This window comes from Oryctolagus cuniculus, chromosome 1, assembly GCF_051225735.1.
Source record: "Oryctolagus cuniculus isolate XC-2025 breed Fujian yellow rabbit chromosome 1, ASM5122573v1, whole genome shotgun sequence".
Taxonomy (NCBI): domain Eukaryota; kingdom Metazoa; phylum Chordata; class Mammalia; order Lagomorpha; family Leporidae; genus Oryctolagus; species Oryctolagus cuniculus.
Genome location: NC_142867.1, coordinates 202,255,787 through 202,273,544, shown reverse-complemented (window position 1 = coordinate 202,273,544; position 17,758 = coordinate 202,255,787). Strand labels below are relative to the sequence as shown.

Genomic DNA, 17,758 nt, shown 5'->3' with positions numbered 1-17,758 from the left:
CCCACCACGCTGGCTCTGGCGAGCGAGGGCTACAACCAGATGTCCTTGGGGTGGGACACTGAACACTCTGTCCCCCTCCCTCCGCCATCCTGGTCGCCCTGCTGGGTGATCTCGGGTCCTACCAGCTCCGTGTATCACAGGGACATGACTGCTTCTGTTTCCTCATGGCCTCTAGGTCAGGACCTGGATTCTCACTGTGGGCTACACAACCGCCTTCGGAGCCATGTTTGCCAAGACGTGGAGGGTGCACGCCATCTTCAAAAATGTGAAGATGAAGAAGAAGGTAACCACGCCCCTTCTGTTTCTGGTGCCGGCCAAATTCACGCTGCTTTGCTATGCCTGCTCCACCTACCCACCCCGTACACAAGCCCTCTGTGAGCCCCTGAGTGGGCGTGGACCACTCGCAGGCCCCCCAACCTGGGCTCACCCTCTTAGGAACGTGCAGTCTGTCCATCTGGGTTTCTCCAATGAATGGGGTTTTTGCCACCTTTTGACCTGTGGTGCACAACACTGAGCCCAGCAGGCAGAACAGTCCCTGCAGGGCCACTGACCTCAGTGTCTTTATCTGTAGAATGGAGACATCCTGCAATAGTACTGTTTCCTAAGTGGCAATTCAGTGAGCACCTGCCTGGTGCCAATGGCATCTGTCACCTCTCAGCCCCCACACCCCCCACCCTGTGGGAGCTGCTTCCGGAGCTGCAGCCCCCTGCCCTCTCCAGTTTGTCTGGGGCGTGTCCCACCTTCTCTGCCAGTGCCCCACCTTCTCTGCCCATGCCCCACCTGCAGACCACCTTGAGAAGACTCCGGGTTGCATTCAGAGGGAGGGAGGAGTCTGAATCTCCCCCACCGCCGGGCCCCAGCAGCATGTGCAACAAGTGCCTGCTGTAGGAGACACTTGGCGACCCCTGATCTCAGCACTGAATGTACAATGCAATCCCAAGGGAGCTTATCAAAAGGAACCCAGCCCAGGCCAAGCAGATCCAAATCTCGGAGGCCAGGGCCGAGCATCGGCGGTCTTCCAGACTTTCCCAGGCGAAGCTGCTCACAGCCAGCGTTTGGAGAGCCCTGGTCTAGGGCCGAGATGCTCAGGGTGCAGGCTGGCGAAGCTCCGGCCCCAGCTCAGCCCTGCGGAGTGAGGAAGGAAGTCAGGTAGAACCCAGCCCCGCAGCGAGGCTGGAGCAAGCCAGGCTGAGAGGCGTGGTCTGGGTGACATCCGGGCCCTCCTGCTCTGCAGCCCTGGTGACGGATGCACCACCACTTCCGGGTTTGGAAGCATCATCACAGCGGCGACGCCCCGGAGTATAGCTCAGTGTGACTCCCCCATGTTGCCATCTGTGATACAGACCCGGCCTTTATGTGCTGCCCCCCGTATGGCTTCTGAGCGGGAGCAGCCATCAGCAATGTGTGCTAGGGACAGCCGCGGCGTCCAGGTGTCCGGGAGCGCCATGTGGGCCGGAGGGTACTGTGACCCCCGAGGAGAAGTGCTTGGCTCGCTTCCCGCTGCCCTGCCTGGCCCCTGCAGACCCCTGGGGACCCCTCGCCGCGCTCCAGGTCTGGGCAGACTCTGGGGGCTCCGAGGCTTGTTGGGGGCACAGGCGTCCAGGGAAGGGGTTTTTCTGAGAAACAAGCCCCACCTGCTTTTTCAAAATATTGTCTTTTTCAACTTCTTTCCCTTCTATTTTTTCTTACAATTTTATTTACTTATCTGAAAAGCAGAGAGAGAAATCTTCCTTCCACCAGTTCACTCCCCAAATGCCCACAACATCCAGGGCTGGGCCAGGCCAAAGCCAGGAGCTGGGAGCAGCATCCGGGTCTTTCACATGGGGGGCAGGGACTCAAGGACTTGAGCCACCACCTGCTGCCCCCCAGGATGCACAGTAGCAGGAAGCCTGAATCAAGGCAGAGCTGGGCCTCAAACCTCGGCACCCTGATACAGCACTCGGGTCCTAAACAGGCCGGATGCGCACCCTTGTCTGCACTGTGTTGTAATGCGTTCTTTTTCATTGACTTTTTTTCTTTTCTTTTCCAGTTTTTGCTTGTTTTTTCCTTTTTACTCTTCCTTTTTGCGTTTCTGTTTTTCACTATTTTACACAGTTTTCCTTTTTTTAAGAGTGGTGGTGTCAGGGACGGGAGGAGATCAGCAGGGCTCCCAAAGGGTGCGAGGTTAGAGGACCGAGTGACGTGGGAGGATGGCAGCTCCGTCCTGGGGACCCAGAGGAAGATGACGTCAGTGTGAGGGGAGCACAGTGGGGGAGGTGACGCACGTGTGACAGTGACTTCAGAGCTGGCGCGGGGCCTGTGGGCGACAGCCGCTATGCAGGAGCAGGGCTGGCAGGTCAGAGCGGGGGAAGACAGGGACCTCGTGGGACAACAGCTGCCCAAGGTCATCTCCCTTCAGTTAATGCCACGAGCCAGCCACTTAAAAACAACTAAAATGGGGACTCTTTTGTGGATGTATCTAATAACACAGTTAGAAAAGCCAATAGAACAAAGCAGCAGTGAAAACCACCTGGGTTATATGAAATACTGAAATCTCGGAGAGCGGTCCAGTTTTTTCATTTTTGTTTCGAGGGACAGAGAGAAAAGAGAGAGATCTCCCATCTGCCGGTTCACTGTAGAAATGCTAGCAACAGCCCCAAGCTAGAACCCTAGCTGGGAGCTGCAAACTCAACCCAGGTCTCCCACGTGGGTGGCGAGAACCCAGTGAGGAGAGCAGCACCCGCTGCCTCCCAGGGTCTGCACTGACAGGAAGCTGGAGCAGGAGCCGGACCTGGGACTGGAACCCAGGCACTCCCATGTGGAATGCCGGCGCCTTAACTACTGGGGCCCATGGCCCAGTCCCCTGGCAGAGCTGGCCCACGTGAGGTACACCCTCCTCTCTCCACCTTCCCGCCTCCACAGCACTGTACACCTGCTCGTGGAATACCTGGGAAGCCTGGGGCAGCCCCAGGCGTTTCTCACCCTGGAATGGTGTGTTGTTCCTTGGCCTTCGCTGGTTTCATGACAGAGCCGCACTCAGAGGTGCTGGCCACTCCCAACGTGCGTTCCTGTTGTGCCACCTTCACCACCGTTGTCCCCAGAGCCTTCTCATCTCCCCTGGCTGGAGCTGCTCACTCATTAGATGCTAACACCCTGGTCCCCCGGCCCCAGCCCTGGCCGCCACCACTGTCCAGTCTGTCTCTGTAAATTTGGCTCCTCTATGAACCTTAGGTCAGCTGAATATATGTCCCTTCTGTGCCTGAGTCTCTTCTAAAGAAATTTAGACTTTATTTTAGTGAGCCCTTAACTTAATATCTGACATATATGCTAGATTTCCATACACTTGCAAATGCAATCATATATATACATATATACATACGTGTGTGAATGTGTGTGTGTATATGTGTGTGTGTGTGTATATATATATATATATATAGTCTTTTTGTCTCTTCCTTCTCTCCTTGGCTCCCACCTTCTCATCCACCCACAATGGCCTCTCCTCCCCAAACACAGACACAAACTTGACCCTGTGTGGTCTCATTTTTGAAGACATTAAGGGAAAAGGAACCTATTAAAGGAAGCTTTGACACACGGTGGCTTTGTGCTCCCAGACCCGATAGCTACATAGCATAGTGCCGTCCTTTTTCTAAAGGCCAATTGTAAAACCCTGAATGGAGAAGCTTGTGATCATCTCTATTCTGCCCCTCCTAGGAGCAAAGTGAAACGTTGCGATGTGAGCAGGGACTTGGGGACGAGAGCTGGCACGCCAGGGGGCGGGAGCTCTGTGAGGACCAGCAGGCCTTGGTCCTGCTGCAGACAGTGACGTGAGGCCTCCCTCGGGCTTCCAGGTGGGCCCAGCTGCAGGAGATGCCAACGGAGGGCTGTTAGCAGCTGCCTGGGGTGTCAGTGACCTGGGTGTAGACAGGTGCACAGGGCTGCTGAGTGGTGCACCCCTGGGGCACCATCCCCATGCCACCTTCCCTGAATGGTATTTCCTGGAGCCGTGAGTCAGCCCTGGTAGAAGGCTGAAAAGTCTCCAAAAGTTTTGGAAGGAACAAAGGAATGCCCTTTTCTCTAAACCAGAGGTCAGCCAAGTTTTATTCTGTGAAGGGGCGGACAGTAAATTGGTGAGGTTCTGTGGGCTCTGCTGCCTCTGTTGCAACGTCTGAACCCTGCTTGTCGAGGGCAGAAGCAGCTGTGGATCACATGCTAATGAACGGGCTGCACACCCCTGAGACTCATTCACACAAACAAGCGATGGGGCAGAGCTGGAGTTTGCTGATCCCTGCTCCAAACATCAGTGGGCTGGGACGTTCAGTAATAACAGCTGGCGTCTGTGGACAGTGATGGGAAGCAGGCTCAGGCACTCTACTGTGGCTCATATGATCATTGCCCTGCTTTTGTCAACATGAAACCTGGCTCAGAGGGACCAGGGGAGTTAGCCAAGAGCATCCAACTAGTTAGCAACATTCTTTTTTAAAAGATTCATGGCCAGTGTCGCGGCTCAATAGGCTAATCCTCCACCTGCGGCGCTGGCACACAGGGTTCTAGTCCCAGTCGGGGCACCGGATTCTGTCCCGGTTGCCCCTCTTCCAGTCCAGCTCTCTGCTATGGCCCGGGAGTGCAGTGGAGGATGGCCCAAGTCCTTGGAAAAGCACCTGGCTCCTGGCTTCGGATCAGCGCGGTGCACCAGCCATGGTGGCCATTGGAGGGTGAACCAACGGCAAAGGAAGACCCTTTCTCTCTGTCTCTCTCTCTCACTGTCCACTCTGCCTGTCAAAAAAAAAAAAAAGATTATTTATTTGAAAGGAGAGTTAGAAAGAAAGAGATCTTCCATTCATTCCCCCCAAATGGCCCCAATGGCTAGGATTAGACCAGACCCAAGCCAGGAGCTGGGAGCTTCATCCAGATCTCCCACATGGAAACCCAAACACTTGGGCCATCTCATCTTCTGCTTTCCCTGGGCACATTAGCAGGCACTGGATTGGAAGTGGAGCAGCCGAGACTTCAGTTCGGTGCCTGTATGGGATGCTGGCATAGCAGGTGGCAGCTTAACCCGATACACGGCAGTGCCAGCCCCTAGTGAGCAGCTTTCCAACTCAGCTCTGATGCCAGAACCAGGGGCTTCATCGGCACTGCGCTCCAAGCTCTCTGAGCTCCCGCAGCCTCCCGGCCTCAGAAAGCAACCCTGTGTGGCAGCATTAGTGAGTGCTGCTCTAAGCAGATTTTAAGGACGGAAGGAAGCCAGAGGAGCTGAGGTGAGCCTAGAGATGGCCTGGCCTCAGGCAGGTGTTGTATGGAGCTCCGAATGTATGGGCACAGCCGCGCTGGGTTTTTCTTTCCTGCTCTCTGTTTTTGTTATTTAACATGATTTTAAATCCTGTCCCCTGACGTTGTATGGTGTTTGTGCATGAATGTGCCTGCTTAATTATGCACTGTTCCCCTCCCCCAACGAGACGCCTGCTCCCTGAAGGCAGGAGGTGTATGTCTTGTCCACTGCTGTATCCCTAGAGGAGGCACTCAAGAAATAGTTCTGCATCAACCAAGTGGGATACGATTCATAGCTGCTTAGTCTGAACCCACTGAGTCACAGCACTGGGCAAGCACCAGGCTTTGGGAATTGTGCCAATCACATGTGGCCTCCTCTTGTTTTTTTGTTTTTGTTTTTGTTTTTGTTTTTTGGAAAGGTAGTGTTATAGACAGAGGGAGAGAGACAGAGAGAAAGGACTTCCTTCCTTTGGTTCATTGGTTCGCCCCCCACCCCCCCAAATGGCTGCTACGGCCAGTGCTGTGCTGATCCGAAGCCAGGAGCCAGGTGCTTCCTCCTGGTCTCCCATGCGGGTGCAGGGCCCAAGCACTTGGGCCATCCTCCACTGCCTTCCCGGGCCACAGCAGAGAGCTGGCCTGGAAGAGGGGCAACCAGGACTAGAAACTGGTGCCCATATGGGATGCCGGCACCACAGACGGGGGATTAACCAAGTGAGCCACAGCGCCAGCCCCACCCATGGCCTCCTCTTGCTCTCTAGACGTTCCCACCATGAACCCATCTAGGTGTGATGATTGGGCCAGAGTCTAGTAGAGCTGGAGTGCAATGCCACACTTTGCCCCTAGATGTCACTATCCTGCACATAAACACAGACTCACTGTCAAAACGGGAGCACACAGGCTCCATTCATTGAGCATCTGCTCTCTGTCAGACGCCGTACGAGGTGCTCTCCACACATCATCTCATGTCGTTTTTATACCAGCCTTGCAATGCAGAGATCTCTGAACCCATTTATAAAGAAGGAAATGGAAGCCTAGCAAAGTTAAACAACTGGCCAAATACCACATTTGGCAAAAACTGGGATTAGAATGAAGTTTTGTAATTCTCTCCTTTACACTAAGAGAATGATATGTGTGCCTCCATGCTGCCCCCACCCTAAGCCTGGCCATTTTACAAATGAGAAGTGCACCATGAGAGAAAGGAAATAATTTGCCTAAGCCACTTAGGCAGCTGTGGACTCTAACCCAGGCCCTCGTAAGTCCACATCCTTCCAAATCCCACTTCCTGTGCCAACTTGAGCCTGAAGATTGGAAGGCCCTTGCTTTAGCCCACTTACAAGAGGGAAATTCTGGTGCCCATCTTTCATGGGCAGCCGTGCCCCACGCATGGAAGAGCTTAGCAGCGGCCAGCAGAAAGGCGGGGAAGGACAGCACGGGCAAATGCTTGGGGCGCCAGGTAGAGAAGCCCCTCCCACCACCCTTTGAGTCCAACTCCCCTGTGTTGTTCCTTTTGTGTTTCTCCCCAGAGTGCGAGGGGGAGGGGCGAGCCAGGCTTCCAGGAGGCAGCCACTCCCTGGGTCCTCCCAGAAAATCTCCAGGTAGGGCCTTTGCCAGTGCCCGCCCCCAGGGGGAGTGGTTTTGGTGGATGAGGCGTCCTGGGCAGCAACTCTGGAACGCTGTTCTTCTCCTGCTTTTTCACTCTTGGCCACAGAGAGGCGCCCTTGGAGTTTCCATTTCTCCTTTAAAAAACGACTTGAATCGTTAAACGCCAGACCTGGTGATATTTCTTAAGCCCCTGCTTCGGTCTTGTTTGTTTTTCTGGGAGTCTTCCAGAGCCGCCTCATCACGTTAGCTCTTGTTAGTTGGGGGTTGGGGGGAGGTCATAGGTACCCGACCGTGCGGCAAACAAGATGCAAGTGAGCTTTGGTGCTCACCGCATTTGTCCCCAGGCCAATCTGGGTCCACAGCGGTAAAGAGGGGCAGGCAGCTAACAGCATCATACCAACACCCCAGGCTGCAGAGCGGCGAGAGCTGCGTTCCTTCTTTTTATATCCCTTCTCTTTGATCCTGTCCCCCGGACTTTTGAGTACTGACTGCATGCCAGGGGCTGTTAGGTGCTAAGAGAACGCAGGCAGATAAAACAGGCCTCCCTTCTGGCCATGGCTCCCCAGCTTACTTCGGAGGACAAACACGTACGCAGCTTAACACGCCTCTGATCAGTGCTGTAAATGTCGAAACAAAGCAGGAGCTTGGTCCAGATCTGCTCCACTTCGTACTAGCTTTATGGCACTGAGCGAGTTACTTACAGCCCCCACAAGCCTCAGTTTCGTCGCCTGTAAAATGGGAAGAATAGGGAGCAGGCATTGTGCCGTGTCCCACGTTAGAGTGCCTGGATTCCTGCCTCTGGCTCCTGACCCCAGCTTCCAGCCAGTGCAGAGCCTGGGAGACAGCAGATGATGGCTCAAGTAATTAACTGGGTTCCTGCCAACCACGTGGGAGACCTGGATTGAATTCCTAGCTTCTGGCTTTAGCCCTGGCCCTGGCTGTTGCTGACATTAAGGGAGTAGGCCAGCAGATGGGAGTGTGTGCTCACTCACTCGCTTGCTCTCTCCCTCCCTGCCTCCCATCCCTCTCTTTTCTCTTCTCTCTCTCTCTCCTTCCCTTCCTCCCTCCCTCTTTCCCTCTCTGCCTCTCAACTAAATGTAAAACAAGGGAATAATCACAGTGCCTGCCTTTATATGAGATGATCCATGTGAAACAACCAGCAAGAGCAGGCACAGAGTAAGCCTGCAAAGTGTTAGCTCCCATTGTTGTCACTGCTACAGTTGCACCTGATAATTACTTGTGTGGACAAAGTGCAATGAATGGGAGTAATTGGTTCTGTTGTGAGAGTTCAAGGTCAAGGAGACTTCATGGAAGAGGTGACCATTGATCTGGGTCTTTAATGATCATCGCAAGTTTACCTATCAGAAATAAGAGCATCAAGTACCGGAGTTCCTGCCGTGCTTGTGGCAGACCCAGATGGAGTCCCTGGCTCCTGGCTTGAGCCTGCCCTAGTCCTAGCTGTTGAGGCCATTTGGGGAGTGAACCAGCAGTTGGAAGAGCTCTCCACCCCTCCCCGTCACTCTGCCTTTCAAATAAATAAATCTTTAACTTAAAAAATAAATAAGAGCATATTTCAGACAAAAAAACCAACACCTGCAAAGTTCTGAAATGTGAAAATCAGCTCAACCAGGGACCACGAGTGGCCAAATGTTAACCAAGTACATGTGTCTCTTTGGGGAGTGATTGGCCAGGCTCAGGGAAGGCCTTGAATGCCAAGCACAGCAGTTGGTGGGGTTCATCCTGTGGGTCCTGCCGGGGAGCCCCGCCCCCGCCTGCTCAGCTCTGTCCCTGGTCTCTCTGCAGATCATCAAGGACCAGAAGCTGCTGGTGATCGTGGGGGGCATGCTGCTGATCGACCTGTGCATCCTGATCTGCTGGCAGGCTGTGGACCCCCTGCGGAGGACGGTGGAGCGGTACAGCATGGAGGTAAGCCGCTGGGGCAGGGGCGTGGTGGAAGGGGACCTGCGGCACCTGCAGGCCGCGGTTCCCAGACACCTCCCCGCCCCTTCGTTCCCTTGCCTTCCACTTGAGATGTGTCGTTTTGGGAGAGCCGCCCATAAGATATGGTGAAACAGTTTAATACTCTGACCGACATGTGCAGAGATCGGGGAAGCGTGGGACTGTTTAGAAGACCACGCTCTCCTACACCATGGAAGAGCCAGGTCTAAGTCCCCTGTTTCTCTCGCCCTTCTCCGAGGTCTACTACTTCCTAGGGAAGTAGCATTCTAGGAGCGTCTTCCAGTTACTCTGAAGTTTGCAAATTGAAGAGTGGTAGATCATTGTTGTTCAAATAAGGAACCTCCCATCCAACTACTGTTAAGAGTAAATCGAAATTCTGTTGTACTGAGCTTTGCCCAGAACCCTCAGTGGTCTTCCTGGGATTTTCCAGCTTAAGCCAGGCAGGGTCCCTTGGGTGCTGTCACCCAGTTGACTTTTTCTTAGAGCAGCTGAAACGTGGGAGAGGGCTGTGCTGTCCAGGGCTCACTGTTTGGGTATCACGTCTACACATGCAGCCGATCCTCCTGAGCAAGTGATGGTCTCCGTTTCTCCCACGATGCAGTTAGGAAGGTCTCTGCGTGGGGATTCTTAAACAGGAAGTGGTCATTGTGCACACTGGGGACAGCAGTTTATGTCCCTCCCAAGTTGTCCAGCAAATGAGACGCCCAGTCGCATTGACCTCAAGGCAGACAGAAGGTCCCCTCGTCCATGTCGGAAGTTAGGCAATCGGCACAGTGAGCAGACTGTCATTGAGGAAACAGATGTAGGGCCACGCCCCTCCTTCTCCCGCTTTGCACATCCATCCTGGGAGGACACAGGGCTCCAGACGGGCACAGCTAGAGCTGGCAAAGGGGATGGACCCAACACAGGCTGTGCCATGGCCAAGCAGACAGGAACCAAGTTCCCTCGGGCAAACCAGCTCTGTCCAGAGAGGAAGTGGCATCTGGTCCCCAGCCACAGTGCACAGTGACAACAGAGCACCTGCCACCACACTCCATCCTGAGGCAGCTCCACCACACCCACCACCAAGATGTACAAATCCAGATGGGACGTCAGTGCCAGGAAGAACTGTCCTTGGCTAGCTGGGCCCTGAGCCGGAGGCAGCCTGGGGTGAGGTTAACAGTAGCAACGGTGATGTAACGAATGGTGATGTCAGGGTGATACCTGGTGTGTGTGAAGCCATTTAAGCCTCACCCCGCTAACCCCATATTAACTTGTGGAAGCAGAGACCTAGAGATGTTGTGTAACTCACCCAAGTTACCTAGCAGGTTGATGCCACACCACTAACCACCCTCTTGCCCACCACCCCACCATACCTTCCAGCACCTGCTCAGCTCTGTATGGTTTTGCCGGCTTTCCCAGGTAGAACGAGGGATGTCTACCCTCCCTGCAGATGTGGACTCACGATAGAATCATGGGTAGGGCCCAGGATACCAGGCAGGGGAGCGGGGGAGTCAGGCAGAGCTTGGGGGAAGGCCTAGAGCTAGGACAGGTGGACAAGTGCTGTGCCCACGAGCAGGCCAGGGATGCAGACTGCCTGCCGCCTCCACTGGAGCTGTTAGTAGGCACAGAATATATCGGGGGGCGCCCAGGCTCCGGCAGCGGTGGGGAGAGGTCTGTAGGTCTGGAGCCAGCCTGAGTCAGGAGACTGGAAAAGGGAACCCACCCGCTACTGCCCCAGACCACTCAAGATAAACCCTGTGCAGCCTGAGTGGTGCTGCCCTAGACCTGATGCTTCTTCTCACGGGTGTCTGCTGTCGAAAGCTCTGTCCATGGAAGCCCAGCACATTCCAGAGCTCCCGGGGCCGTGGTTCTCCACACAGCGTCCCTGGGGGGGCCATGCATGAGGAAGCTGGGGCTGCAGAGGGGGTGAGTCCCGCCCAGAGCCCCCCAGCGCCTCCGAAGCCAGCTCGGATCCACCGCCTCGGTGATTTCTGATTTCTCCTGGACCTTTGGCCAGCTTCTCTTTCTCCCCTCCGATTTCAGGGTTGCCCTCTTGCTCTGTTGCCATGGTAGCAGAACCCTGTGATTTGTCGACCCGCGGCCCTGTTGATGTTACTGTCATTTTTCTACCCGACAGTGCCAAGCTGTCTGTGGGTTTCTCCCAGGCACTGCACTGGCAGCTGAACCCCGTGCCCAGGCCTGAGCCCACCCAGGCTCCTGTAAGGACCCACAGCCAGGGAAAGTCTAGATTCGGGGGAGAGGTGACCAAAGACCTCTGTGCCCTGGTGCCCTTCACTGCTCTTGGCCACCCTTGCTCTGCGTTTGCCTGTTCTCCATCCACTTCCAGAAACTTCTTTGCCAAGTGGAGGACTTGAGCTTCACCCCAGAGGTACCTCATGGGGAGACCTCTCCCTCCCCAGCATCCTGCCCACCCCCATCGCTGTCAGCAGCGCATTGGTCCCCTCCGCCCAGCACGGCCCTGTACCCACCCCAGCTGGACGGCCGACTTCTCTAGAACAGGGCCCCATCTGAGCTCCACCTCCCCTGCCATTGCTCAGCACAGTCCCACACCCCCTGCCTCTGTCTCGGCACATGGCAGCCACCGCCCTCGCCCTCAGGGGCTGCCAGGCTGTGGGGAGCAGAGAGCACCTGACTTCTGTGTGCAGCAGCAGGACCGAGGGCTGGGCCGTGACAGCAAGGGCCCCTGGCAGGGACCCTCCCCGAGCGACGGCTCACAGGAGTCCCCGGGAGGCCGTCCAGCTGCACAACCTCACTCGTTTTTACGTAATGAAGACAGACGCAGCCCTTGTCATGTGCAGGGACTGTCATAAATGTCTCACAAGGAAAAACCTATGTAATTCCATCTTTTTGTTAAAGATGTATTTATTTGAGAGGGAGAGTTACAGAGAGAGGGAGAGACAGAAAGGTCTTCCATCCACTGGTTCACGCCCCAAATAGCCGGAGCTGGGCCAATCTGAAGCCAGGAGCCAGAAGCTTCTTCTGGGTCTCCCAAGTGGGTGCAGGGGCCCAAGCACTTGGGCCAAGTTCTGCTCCTTTCCCCGGCCATAGCACAGAGCTGGATTGGAAGAGGAGCAGCCGGGATTAGAACCAGCGCCCATATGGGATGCTGGCACCACAGGCAGGGGCTTAGCCCACGATGCCACAGTGCTGGGCCCTGTAATTCCATTTTATAGCCATTTTATAGTATGGTAGGAACTCTCACCCCCTCCCTCTTTCATAGATGGGGAGACAGAGGGGCTCCGTGTTTCACCCACAGACACAGACACAAAGCCAGTGAGTGCTGGAACCTGCATTGCAACTCAGGCGCTTGGATTTCCACCACCCTGCTGTCCTGCCTATACCTCTGACAGGAAGGCAAGGAAGGTCCCGAGTTCTAGTCTCACCTCTCTGCCCCCTTCAGGGGCCCTCAGAGCAGGCTGGCCATTTGGCTGTGGCCCTAGGGCCTGACCCCACGGCCTCTGTGCCACTGCCCAGCTTCCAGCTCTAGCTAAGCACCCCCAGCCTCCCCCTGTGCCCCCACGCTGACTCCAGTGTCACACTCATTTATGCAACAAAGTATAAGAAATGCACAGTGCAAGCTGGCTATGCATCAGGCCCTGTGCTGGGCTCCAGAGGAACAGCAGTGAACCAGATGCTGCCCTGCCTTGAAGGGCCCCCCGGGTAGAAGGGGAGCAGGGGAACCAAGTCCCTGCTGCTCGGGGAGTAACGGTGCTGGGGGCCCCAAGGAGGGGGTGCTACCTTGGCCTCAAAGGGTCGGGGAAGCCTTCCCAGTAGACAGCCGTGGAGGTGGGAAGGACGCTCGGGCGGGGCCCGGTGCATCTGGAGAGCAGGCTGCTTGGTTGAGTCCCCCACCCCTGGTGGTGGGGGGGGCAAAGGCTGGGACACCGGCACGTGGAAAGCAGCTGAGTGTGAGCAAAGTCAAAGACACACATGCCCCATAGCCCAGCCATTCCCTGGCGCATCCCTAGGAATGGCTCCCGCGTGTGCCCAGGGAGACCCTGGCACAGGTGTTCCTAGTGGCCAGACCCTGGGAGCATGGCGAGTGTCCCTGAGCAGCAGAAGGGACAGGGACGCGATGGCATGTTCCAGGGAAGGAGCTGCAGGAGTCAGCGAGCCCCAGCAGGACACGTGGGCTTGAGTCAGGACACCATAAGGATGAGCAGACGCTTGAAGTGTGGGTGAATTCCCAAGGTGGTTTTCCAAGGACCTTCGATCCAAACATTGGAGAAGCTAAATAAAATACCGCTTACAGATAGACAATGGTGATCGTGCAGCCATAGCAAGTAAAAGCAGCTGTGGGCACGGGATTCATGATCATGACGGTCTCTTGTGGGTGGGGTAGGAGGATCCCACTGGGAAAGGCCCACAGAGGGCCCAGAAGGTTCTGGCAATGCCGTTCCCCAGCTGTGCAAGCCCCTGACATCTACTCTTCAGGAAATACAAAGGGCCTCATTCTAAAAAAAGCTTTATGCTTGATTAGTGGAATTATTTCTTAGAGTGGTTTTAGGTTTACAAAACAATTTAACCAAAGTACTGAGAGTCCCCCTGTACAAGGGGACTTCAAAAAACTTGTGGGAAAAAAGTGGATTTGAGGGCTGGAGCCGTGGCATAGCAGATAAAGCCACCACCTGTGATGCCAGCATCCCATATGGGCCTGGGACGCTTCTTCTGGGTCTCCCATGTGGGTGCAGGGGCCATCCTCCACAGCTTTCCCAGGCACATTAGCAGGCAGCTGGACTGGAAGTGGAGCAGCCGGGACTCAAACCGGCACTCATATGGGATGCCAGCTACTACAAGTGGAGGCTTAACCTACTATGCCACAGCGCTGGCCCCAGCTCATTTCTTTTTATCTCTGGCTAAAATTCCATCGTAGAGGCATATTATGGTTTGTTTATCCACCCATAGGTTCCTTGGCTGCTTCCAAGTTTGGACAGCTATGGATACAGCTGCCATGCTAGTTTCCCTCGAGGTTCTTGGGTGAACATAAGTGTTCAGTTCATTCGGGTAATACCTAGATGTGCAAATACGGGATTCCCTGATAAGAGTGTGGCCGGCTTGGTCGGGAACTGGCTTGCAAAGAGGCTGCTTGATTTGCATTCCCAATGTGATGAACGGAAGTCTCTGTTGCTCCATAGCCTTGCTGATGTTTGGTGTTGTCAGGGTTTTGGATTTTGGCCACTCTAATAGGCATATAGTGGTCTCACATTGTTGTTTTAATTTGCAATTTTCCAATGCCAAATGATGTTGAGTCCTTTCATGTATATATATATTTCCCTCTGTATATATATTTTGGTGAGGTATCTGTTCAGAACTTTTGCCCATTTTTTAATTTGGTTGTCTTCTAGTTGTTGACTTTTTTTAGCATTTTTTTAAGATTTTACTTTTATTTATTTGAAATACAAACAGTAGAGTTACAGACAGTGACAGGAAGAGACAGAAGGAGAGGTCTTCCATCCATTGGTTCACTCCCCAAATGGCCACAATGGCCGGTGCTGCGCCGATACAAAGCCAGGAGCCAGGAGCTTCTCCCGGGTCTCCCATGTGGGTACAGGGCCCAAGCACTGGGCTAAGTTCTGCTCCTTTCCCAGGCCATAGCAGAAGCTGAATGGGAAGAGGAGCAGTTGAGACTAGAACCCGCGCCCATATGGGCTTTACCCGCTATATCACAGCGCCGGCCCCTAGTTGAGTTTTAAGAGTTCTCTGTACAACGTGGACACATGTTCTTTTTCTTTCTTTCTTTCTTTTTTTAAATTTATTTGACAGAGTTAGACAGTGAGAGAGAGAGACAGAGAGAAAGGTCTTCCTTCTGTTGGTTCACCCCCCAAATGGCCGCCACTGCCGGAGCTATGCCGATCCAAAGCCAAGAGCCAGGTACTTCTTCCTGGTCTCCCACACGGGTGCAGGTACCCAAGCACTTGGGCCATCCTCCATTGCCTTCCCAGGCCACTGCAGAGAGCTGGACTGGAAGAGGAGCAGCCGGGACTAGAACCTGGTGCCCATATGGGATTCCGGCACTGCAGGCAGAGGATTAGCCAAGTGAGCCACAGCACCGGCCCTGGACACATGTTCTTTATCAGATATGTGTTATGCAAATATTTTCTCTCTGTGCCTTATCTGATTGCCCTCTTAACATTGTCTTTTCTGTTGCCGAAGTTTTTAAATCTTAATATTGTCCCACTTATCAATTCTTTCACAGATTAAGCTGTAGGTGTTGTATAGAAAACAAATCATTACCAAACCCAAAATCATCCAGATTTTCTCCTGATACCTTCTAGAAGCTGAATAGTTCTGTTTTCCATGCGGATCTCTGATCCTCCTCGAGATAGTTTCTGTGCAGTTGCAAGGTCTGTGTTGAGTTCACTTTTGTGCGTGTGGCTGTCCAGTTCTCCCAGAACCATTGTTGGAAGCACCGCCCTCGTGCCATCATGTTGCTGTTGCGTGTGTGTCATGGCTGAGCAGACTGTGTGGGTCTGCGTCTGGCCCCCCTAGTCTGTACACTGACATAGCTGTGTGTTATTTCCCCAGCGCCACACTGCTTTGATGATTATAGCTTCATAGTAAGCCTGAAAGTCAGAGACTATAGGTCCTCCAACTTTGTTCAATATTGTGTTGAATTTTCTGGGTCTTTTTTTTTCTCTACATAAACAATTTGTTGATATCCACAAAGTAACTTGCTTGGATTTTGGTTGAGGTTGCGTTGAATACATGTACAAGTAAATTAACAAATTCCAAAATTCTAACAATATTGAGTCTTCCTTCTGTGTATGTGGAATGTCTCTTCATTTATCTAGATCTTTTTTATCAGAGTTTTATAGATCTCATCATATATACATAGATGTATGTAATTTGTTAGATTTATACCTATTTCATTTTGTTTGGGTACTACTGTAAATGGTATTGTATTTTTAATTTCAAATTCTAATTGTTCATTTCTGGTATGTAAGAAAGCAGTTGACTTTCTGACATTAACCTAGTGTCCTGCAACCATGCCATAATTGCTTCTTGGTTTCTGGAGGCTTTGTGTTGATGCTTTCGGACTTTCTAACATAGATGCTAATGCCATCTGCAAACAGAGACTATTTAATTTCTTCTGTCCCAATCTATATACCTTTAATCTCCTCGTCTTGACTTCTCGCACTAGCTAGGATCTCCAGTACAATGTGGAATAAGAGCAGTGACGAGGATGTCATTTCCTTGTTCTTGAACTTGGGGGAAAGCGTCTAGAATTTCTCACCACTCAAAATGTTAGTACATCTTTTTTCTTTCTTAAAAAGTCTATCTAAAATATGTGGCCATATTTCTGATGGCCAACACTTGGGTTGCATTTGGGAAGGTGACAGGAAGGACAAATGATGACACAGTAGAGCTCAGATCGTAATGGACCTTGTGTGCTGAGAAGAGGAGTCTGAACCACCCAGTGAAAGCTCTTTAATCAGGGGAGTGCCATGCTCGTGTCCGCCCTGTGTGAGGAGGAGAACAGATGGAGAGGCGAGGCTGGTGGCTGGAGATGGTAATGTTTTTTGCAGCAATTCAGGAAAGAGCTAATGATGCCCTAAACCAGGGCAGTGGCAGTGAGGACAGGGAGCTATTAAGGAAGCAGACATGACAAGACTTAGCACTTGGCTGACTCGAAGGGTTAGGGACAGGAAGCAGCAGGTGCAACGCCCAGATTTGTGCCTGGATGGGGCATGGTGGCCTCGTCAGTGGGTGCAGAAAGAGGAGAGACTTGGGGAAGAAATGTGGGGTATTCACGTCTGGCTGTGAGTTTCAGTTGCCCAAAGGCCTTCTGAGTAATGGGGCTCAGAAGATTGGATACAAGGTTCTGGAACACAAGAGAGAAGTCTGTCCAGTAAGTAGCGGGGTACAGGAGGAGGGTTAGCACAGCGAGGATGGTATTGTTGCACTCTCTCTGGGTCACAGTGCTCCTTCCCACAACTCCATCCTCGCTGATGGAGCCTAGGAGCCACAGAGCCGTGATAGGCACAGGGGAGGAGCTGAAGTGATGAACAGCAAGGTGCGGGAGGCGAGCTAGGAGAGAGCGAGCAAGCCATCCATGGGGGTGGGGGATAGGAGAGAGAAAGCCATCCACAAGTAGAGAAATGGGCGAGAGGGCTGTCCACAGGGAGAGGCTGAGAGCGAGCCATCCACACAGACGGAGACTGACGAAGGAAGGCCAGGTCTCCAGAACAGTGCCCAAGGCCACGGTGAGGATGGACAGGCCGTGAGCTCAGAGCCTCGTCAGCATTTCTCAAGCCCCCCTGTGTGTCCACAGTCTGATGGGAAGATAGGCTGTCTCTTTCGTTCAGCTAGAGCAGGTGTGGATAAACCTGCCAACGCTGTTGAAAGATTTTTAAATATGATTTGTATTCTTAAAGGAAAATAACTCTTTTTTTCCATCACCCACTGTACTAGCAGTGATGGTGAGTGGGTGCTTGACACATGGGCCTGGCGTTCAGAGAGGGGAGGAGACTGGCGGCAGGTGCTTCCACGGGCTCAGCACACAGGCAAGGGCACTGAGGGAGGATGGGGAGATGGGGAAGAGAAAGGAACAGTGTTTGCAGGCCAGGGAGGCAGGGAGAAGCCACAGGGTCCTAGCAGGGGGAGCCCCAAGAGCAGCGGGAAGAGAATCAGATGGGCTTGGCGTCCTGGAAACCAACGAAGGTGTTACAGGGACGAAGTTGTGATGAGCAGTGTCAGGTGCAGCTCTCAGATGCAGGAAGGTCAGGACCACGGGCTGACGGCACACGTCACACCCCTGTCTGACCTTTTTTTTTTTTCCCCTTTTCAGTAAATTCGTCTGAGATAATTTCCCCTCAAAAACCAACTCGGTACATGCCCACAATGTGAGGACAGCCTCCAATCCAAGGGGGAAGGGTTTAGTGCTCCCCACGCCTGCGCCCTATGCCAGGCCTCCGTCTGCACCACTGCCTGAGCATTGGGAAATGGT

At 53.4% G+C, this 17,758-nt stretch overlaps 1 protein-coding gene across 1 annotated transcript in view; it reads left to right on the top strand.

The window, feature by feature from the left end:
• GABBR2 (gamma-aminobutyric acid type B receptor subunit 2) overlaps nucleotides 1-17,758 on the top strand; it is a 368,126-nt gene that overhangs the window by 303,514 nt on the left and 46,854 nt on the right. Inside the window, exons 12-13 of the mRNA XM_051843712.3 lie at nucleotides 176-283; nucleotides 8,653-8,775. Of these exons, the coding sequence (XP_051699672.3) occupies nucleotides 176-283; nucleotides 8,653-8,775 (231 nt within the window). The remainder of the gene's footprint in view (nucleotides 1-175; nucleotides 284-8,652; nucleotides 8,776-17,758) is intronic.